The sequence below is a fragment of the Ruditapes philippinarum genome, unplaced genomic scaffold, assembly GCF_026571515.1.
Source record: "Ruditapes philippinarum isolate M1 unplaced genomic scaffold, ASM2657151v2 ctg2228_1_1_1_1, whole genome shotgun sequence".
In the NCBI taxonomy this organism is placed as follows: Eukaryota; Metazoa; Mollusca; class Bivalvia; order Venerida; family Veneridae; genus Ruditapes; species Ruditapes philippinarum.
In genome coordinates this window covers 218167-225713 of record NW_026867324.1, presented here as the reverse complement: position 1 = coordinate 225713, position 7547 = coordinate 218167, and the positions used below count along the sequence as shown (strand labels likewise).

The 7547-nt window shown below is 32.4% G+C and overlaps 1 protein-coding gene across 1 annotated transcript; it reads right to left on the bottom strand.

Moving 5' to 3' along the window:
- Positions 1–1209: 1209 nt before the first annotated feature.
- Positions 1210–5377, bottom strand: LOC132735710 (doublesex- and mab-3-related transcription factor A2-like). The gene is made up of 2 exons (XM_060722691.1): positions 4713–5377; positions 1210–2474 (listed from the first exon to the last, which is right to left on the bottom strand). The coding sequence occupies exons 1-2, from the start codon at positions 5149–5151 to the stop codon at positions 1744–1746; spliced, it is 1170 nt and encodes a 389-aa protein (XP_060578674.1). The 5' UTR covers positions 5152–5377; the 3' UTR covers positions 1210–1743.
- Positions 5378–7547: the final 2170 nt, after the last annotated feature.

Sequence of the window (7547 nt, the reverse complement as noted above, 5' to 3'; positions counted from 1 at the left end):
TCAGTACTTATTTTGAAAGTTTTTCCTAAAAAGTTGAAGGATTTAGTACATATTGAAAGATGGACATGTCCATTGATGTATTTAGCGTGGTAGTAAATTTAAACAGCTAATAACTGTAGGATCTGTATCATTTGAGCCGCGTCACGACAAAACCAACATAATGGGTTTGCGACCAGCATGGATCCAGACCAGCCTGCGCATCCGCGCAGTCTGATCAGGATCCATGCTGTTCGCTATCGGTTTCTATACTGGTTATAGAGTTTGTAAGCGAATAGCATGGATCCTGATCAGACTGCGAGGATGCGCAGGCTGGTCTGGATCCATGCTGGTCGCAAACCCATTATGTTGGTTTTGTCATGACACGGCTCATTTATTCTGTTTTATCAAAACTGCTGATGAACAGAAATAATTACCAACTACTGCAACAACAATAATTTAATATTTAAATTGAGTTTTTATAACTATTTTTTATATTTCAAATTGATTGATTTTACCCATGGATTAAGACTAAAGTTATTTGTTTGCATTATCTATGCAAGTCATGATTGTGGTGACATAGCCGCCATTTCTGTTTGTACTTTGATTCAGTTGTTTTATAGAACATTCAACTCGTTAAATTGATTTCATATCAAATTCATTTTTCCTATCGCATTTGTTTCGAAAAAATCATATTATTTTGCTGAAAAAAAATTAATATTCTATACATATAGATTCTATATGAAATTATTTCTATACAGTATTTTAATTAATCTGCAAATGTTACAATCATACAATCCGTTTGAAATATTTGTGATTTATTTACTTAAGTTATCGATATAGATTTTACACACACTTCTTGATATTTTACAATAAAAGTAATAGCTAAGACAATTAACTGACTCAACGGAAGAATTTTAACGGAATTAACCCTTTTATAATCAATTCAATGGACAAGAGTCAACTGATTAACCCTTTAAGTGCTGGAACCGAAAGAGTTAAGCCTTTGCCACCAGTATAGAGCCAGGCCAGCCTGCACGTCCGTGCAGTCTGACCAGGCTCTATACTGTTGGCTGACAAACTATAAATATTCAAATTGATCTCCCTAAAATTGATAATGGAGAGTCCCAAAGTGGAATTGGGACAAGTCCATTTAAAATATTGAGGGTTAATAGGCATTGTGCTCCTCTCTAACAGGTTGAGCATAAAGATTGAAATGAGAACACTTCAATATCAACTTTAGACAAATTACTGTTTTTTATTCGTGAAAATAGTAAATGCTGTGTTACATACAGTAATACTTAAATAAAATAATTCAACAAACAAATTAAATAATTAAATAGTCACACATTCAATACACACACACATATATATATATATATTCTTTAACCAATTTAAAACATCATATCTGGCACCATTCATAACTTCTTATTTATACACAAATATTCTCGCATATGACCAAAATCATCGTTCTTTCTCAAATGTCAGTGTTTAAAAATGTTATTTATACATAATTAAACAATAAAATAAGATTAAAAGCCTCAAAATTATTGCTAAATAAAAATAACTGGTCATTACTCTATCTATACAGTCACCAATGTTTTTTATTGTTAAATGGCAAAGGTATTACTGTTCATAAAGCAATTTACGACGGTACAAAGACAGTTTTCTTTTTAAATTGCATTACAATTGTTTATAAACTATTTTCTTTTAAATGAACACTACTTTCTCTGTTATTTTATGTTTATACTTTAAATCGTTTTCATTTTAGTCACTTACACAACCAGATGTTTTTTCCACGTCTTTGGTAGCAAAGGGCTTGGCTGTCCAAAACGGGTACATGCTGTAGGGAGAAAGTTTATCTCCAGATGGTCCCATTGCACCATAACCGAATGAAGGTGCCATTGAAAGTCCCGGAATTAAATGTGAATAAGGCATTGTCATTGCAAGACCACGTCCAGCTGCCCCTCCCCATGCATATCGCATAGAATTTAGAGTGTTTGCTGCACTAAGTGTTGAAATTGGAGAAAATGCAGATTTGAAAACAGAATTCTGTAACGGCGATGATAAAGACGGATAAGCAGGGTTGGACGGGTATAACAGCCCTGTTGTATTCTTTTCTTCTTCCCTCTGGGTGGTCAGAATTTGTTCTATAGCTTGCACTGTGTCACCACCACATCCTTGCAAAATTAGTTCTAATACATTTCTTTTCTTGTGTGGGAAAATTCGGCATAACATGTCTATCGGGTGCTGTTGCTTCTTTGAAGAATTTTGTGCTAAATTTAGAACCCAATTTTCAGAAAGTCTACCATTCCGTTCATAAAATGTTGCAATGTCATCATACGCAGACGGTGAATGTTGAATAGGAGACGCACGTGCATTGTCATGGCAGCGTTTGTCGTCTGAATACGACGGCGAAACCGATCTAGAATCTTCGGAAGACGCCGACAGCCTGCCGCTTTCCTCTCTTCGGTTTTCAAGTTTTTGTCGCTTGGCAGCTGAAATTAGACAATGTAAGTCATGTCAACAAAACTAAGTTAATTCGTTTTGAGGTAACTTATTAGATAAAAAAACTTACAAATCATAAACCAACGTCAACTGTCAGCAGAAACAAAATTATAACTCAGATATAACAGATATTAATGAAAGAATCAGCCAACAAAAGGTGATAAAGATTGGTGTATAAGCGGTTCCTTATTTCAGGAAAAAGAAATACCTCTTTATATATCATATCATATAATTGTTTCTCACGTAAATTAATGACTATCTAATGGCATCTGTTTAAATTAGCATCAAATGAATCAATTAATAATTTATAAATTTTGTAACATGAAATAATTTACAACATTTTAATGTTTTAATTAAGAAGTTTTTTTTTAATTTATAACATAATATATAAAACATCACAGTCATCTGTTATTTTTCACCTTGCAACAAAATATTACTGTTTATTGAACGAAATACATTAAGAATAAGAAATGTATTATGATTTTTATCAAAGTGATAATTCATAACAATGATATTTTTTCATGTGTGTAGTAAATTTGTCAAGGGCTTTGGAAAGAAAGTGTTGCTGAAAGGTTCAAGGATAATTATTTTTTTCTTTCTATTTTCAATTAAATTTGTTCCCCTAGTAACAATATTTTCTGTAAATTTTTGATATGTTGATAAATAAGATTCAATATTTAATACAATTATATCTAAGATGATAAATCGAGGCATGATTTATGAACATTTATACAATCTGATAATATATCAAGGCTTATTTGACAATACTATTAGAAACCTATAGTCTTATCTGCAAAAGGTTGCTATGAAAGTAAAAACAAAAAATCCCAAAACATCCCCAAAAAGTATTTGCAATATGAATATTATTTTAGAGATAAACGTATATAATTTTTAAAACAGCACAGATGAAAACCCAAACTTATTTTCTTTTTTTTTCTTTCGTGTAATCATGGACCGTTATGTTTTGTCGTTATGTGTCGCCAGTAGTATTTAGTTTGACATTTGTATCAATTAACTTTTCAACGTTATCAACCCCATCTTTTAACACACTTAGCTCTTTTAATCACAGTAAGTCATCCTCAACCATTTTACTATTTTCCACCCGTCTCATCTTACAGCTTAAATGTTTTTTTGTCGCTGTATGAATGTATCTGATATACTTTGAAAGAAATACAACCCACATCTTTGCTGGGTCGATTAAGAAAAAAAATGATCATTTGACTTTTTTATGTAAATTATTTTGATATTTTGTAGCATAACCAGGTTGTTGGTTTAAACGTTTTTATTACAAGTGAACAATATTTACAAAGTAAATTTTGGGATTGGACAGAAAGCTATAAAGCTTATAATTGTCCTATCAGGTTGTTTACTATCAATACGTTTTAACGCTGATAGAATGTGATAATTTATTATTTTATTTCTAAAATTTACACATTACCAAATTTATTACCACGGTCAGGAAATATGCGGACCAAAATAAAAACACAAAATTAAATCTATATTAAATAAATAAAAGTTTAGAATTAGCTTACAACACAATGTAAATATCTCAGTTATTTAACTTTCTAAATGCTGTTAAAACAGTAGAAGAAATTATCCTAAAACGATTTAAAAGATAAATAAGCATTAAAAAAAGAAAGAAGAGAACAAAGGTCAAATACACAACATTTAAAACATCACATACGTTTTTACAATTGTTTTTAAATACTTAAACTATTTTCACTGCACTTTAAAATATTTATTTTACTTCTTTCATAACACACAGACACAAAAAAATCAGAAAAATCAAACCTAGTGTTAAATTTATGAACATTCATAAAGCAAAACGAAATATATAAATATAAAAAATAGTGGCATCAATGCTTACAATGCTAATTAGATGCGATGAATATATTCATCTTATGTTAAACAGGCTCGTTAGTTTTACATGTATCTAAACCGTTAAGTTGTATTAGATATTAAAAACCAAAAGCACCTTTTTGTAAACGAACACATGGTCATTATTATAAAATTCAAAGATGAATACAATGTCTAAAACCTTCTAAAGAATTGAATTTTTAATCAGTTATATCATATACTGTAAATTTAATTTGGCCATCTGGCAATACCTTGCACAGAATGAAAAAAGTCGTAGAACATACGTTTTTATTAAAAAGAAAAGTAAAACAAAAAAGGAAAATAAACCAGTAACTTCGTTGTTTTGTTGTTTAGAATGAGACATAACATACCTGGCATATCTTCTGTAGGTTTCTCGGTTGTTACATCGGCGTCATTTCTGGGTTTTGTAGCATCCAAGGCCTTTGATGCATCTGGGAACAAAGCTGAACACTCTGGATTAATCTGTAGAAGTCCGGAGGGTCCATACAGAACGCCCATGTCCCTTGCTTCATTCTCTTCCTGTGCTTGCTGTCTCCTTAACGCAACTTGTGCTGCCATCACCCGTTGTCTCTCTGCAATTAATGTGCATTTGGCACACATACAGTCTCGCCAACGGCAGTAGCGTTTATGTCCTTTCAAAGCTGATACAACTCCATGATTTCGGCAGCGGGCACATTTTGGTGTTCGGGGGTATCTATCTGAAGCGGACCTCATGAAAACTCCGTCTCCACCACTTGCTTCTGATGAGTTCTCGTTTTGTCCTCTTTCCTCATCAGATGAAGATGACATGATGCTTCAAAGTCTTCTAGAAATTGTAACACACAAATCACACAACAATTTACAACTTATATATCATCAATGTTTGTAACTTCTAAGCGTCAACGCATTTGAACTTTGCAATAAATTGCTTAAAATGAAACAAAGTTTAAATTTCTTGCCACTTAACTTAACAAGAAATTATGACAACTACACTTCTTTGATAACGCATCAGGACGAAATGATAAAATATATGCTTGAGAATCGCATATTAAACTGTTATTTACACACAGGATATAAACAGACGCCTCCCACCATTCACTACCTTTCAATTATCACCACCTTTTTCTTTTATTTACTTCTTTACCTTTATTTGCGTTCGTTAATGGCCCTTCAATATTTGCTCGTTACTCAGTCAGTTACCCGTTAAACAGCCAATCATAACGAAGGAAAGATTCACCCGCAAATGGGCAGTCGGGAGTATCAGGTTTCTCGCGCTCTGATGGGTGTATTCACGAAGTATACTATGATGACGGTAGAATAACAGTAATTTGCGGAAAATTATGAAGTCAATAATATGAAGAAAGCCAGTCAGCGTGATAAAGACTTTATTTGGGACAGCGGACACTTTTCAAGGTCTTAGAAGAAAGACAGAAAGACAGTTTTGACAGAGCTGTACAATTAACATCAAGTACATAAGAAAGCAAGTAATTGTTCAATTTTCAAAAAAAGTAGAGTATATACGTAAGCAGTTATTGCAATATTGAAATATAAGAATTAAATTTTATCTTAATGATTGAAATTCTTGAGGTAGTAAGAATCGATTGCTATGATATAGATATGGTCTCTGTCATTCAAGAGATAGGGTTAGTGTGATGTGTTACTATTAAACAAAAAATGCCCCCAAAATATTCAATTTCTAGAGAAAGATTTGTGCTTGGTAAAACTAAATGTGGACACGTGGTTCAATATGAGATAATTGAGTTTACTTGCAAATGTATTCAAATTGACGCAAGAAAAATCATGTCTATAACAATGTTAGACTGTGCCTTTTTATTTGTTTTGACCAGTTAATTATTAAGCACAGCCTGAAATGTTTATTTTCCTTAAAAACATAATGCAGTTGCAGTTGCGGGAACAAACAAGAAAATAACTTTTCTTAAGGCTCTGTAATTATCCGAAAGAAATAATGACACAGTTATTATCAAAGTCCAAATGACTGATTTAAAACATCAAATGTAAGATTAAATTAACTATGTCATTAACTGGTCATTCTCAGTTTATAATTTTGTATTAAAATCATTAAAAGTGTTATGCTCTGTGTCTTTGATATGTAACATAATCTAAATTAAAAGCAAATAACTTTTTTTGCACGAAACCACTACGCCAGAAGGATATTTTACACTTATAAGAAATATTTTATCTTGATAATTAAAAATGAATTAATTTTATGCCAATCCACAAATCTTTTGGTATTTGTAATAGGATATAGTCTAAGTGATAAGAAGTTGGACATGAATGAAAATGAATATTAAGGACTGCTTCTAACAACATCCGTTCGTTCTGTAAGGCAATAAACAACCATTGCATCTCGTTTCTTGTTTTTATCAACGTGTTACATGCGGCTGAAAGCACGTCTGTGATCTTGATATATGATTTTTTATTGGACAAAACCCTCTCATTAGTGTTTAGCTAGCCAATGTATTGTATCATGTTAGAAACATCTGATTAAACAACACATCAAGAGTTTGGTCGATTTCTGTCTTTTTTACAGCTTACCACGGCATGTTTCCATTGACGTAATTGTTTGATAACCCTCGTAACATGTGTAATTAATTTGCATCAGTGCTTATTCTTTGGTAACACCTGATGGTTGATGCATTTTTCATATATGATCGTGACACTGGTATCGACTCTTATATTTAACATTATAACTGCTCTGTGCGGTATATATTACGTATGTTTTTCAAGTTTTCTAATGTTTATTTCACGGATGAAACTTTTATGCTAATTACGTCTGACTTTGCTAACAAAGCAATGAGTACTCCCATAGTTCCAAATTCTTTGAAATAAGTGATGTATTACATTAAATTTTTGTTGCAATATTGCATAGATATTTAGTTTGTTAAGTCACTGGCAGTATCACTTTGGTGCAATTATTTTTTTAAAGGTAATTGCACTGTTCATGTTAGTTTATACAAATTTATTTCAGTTCGACCGTGCTCGACCCTTTAACCTTATTGAAACACTCTCGAATCCCTTCCTGGAACCAACAAGTACTAAGCAATGAATGTAAAAGTTTATTGCTCAAGGAAACAACGACTTGCCCCTGACTGGGTCCGAACCCATGCGGCCAGCAATCCTTAGATTACTAGTCTGATGCGATAGCCACTCCGCCGTGCCGCCACGATCAACTCACTCATGTTACA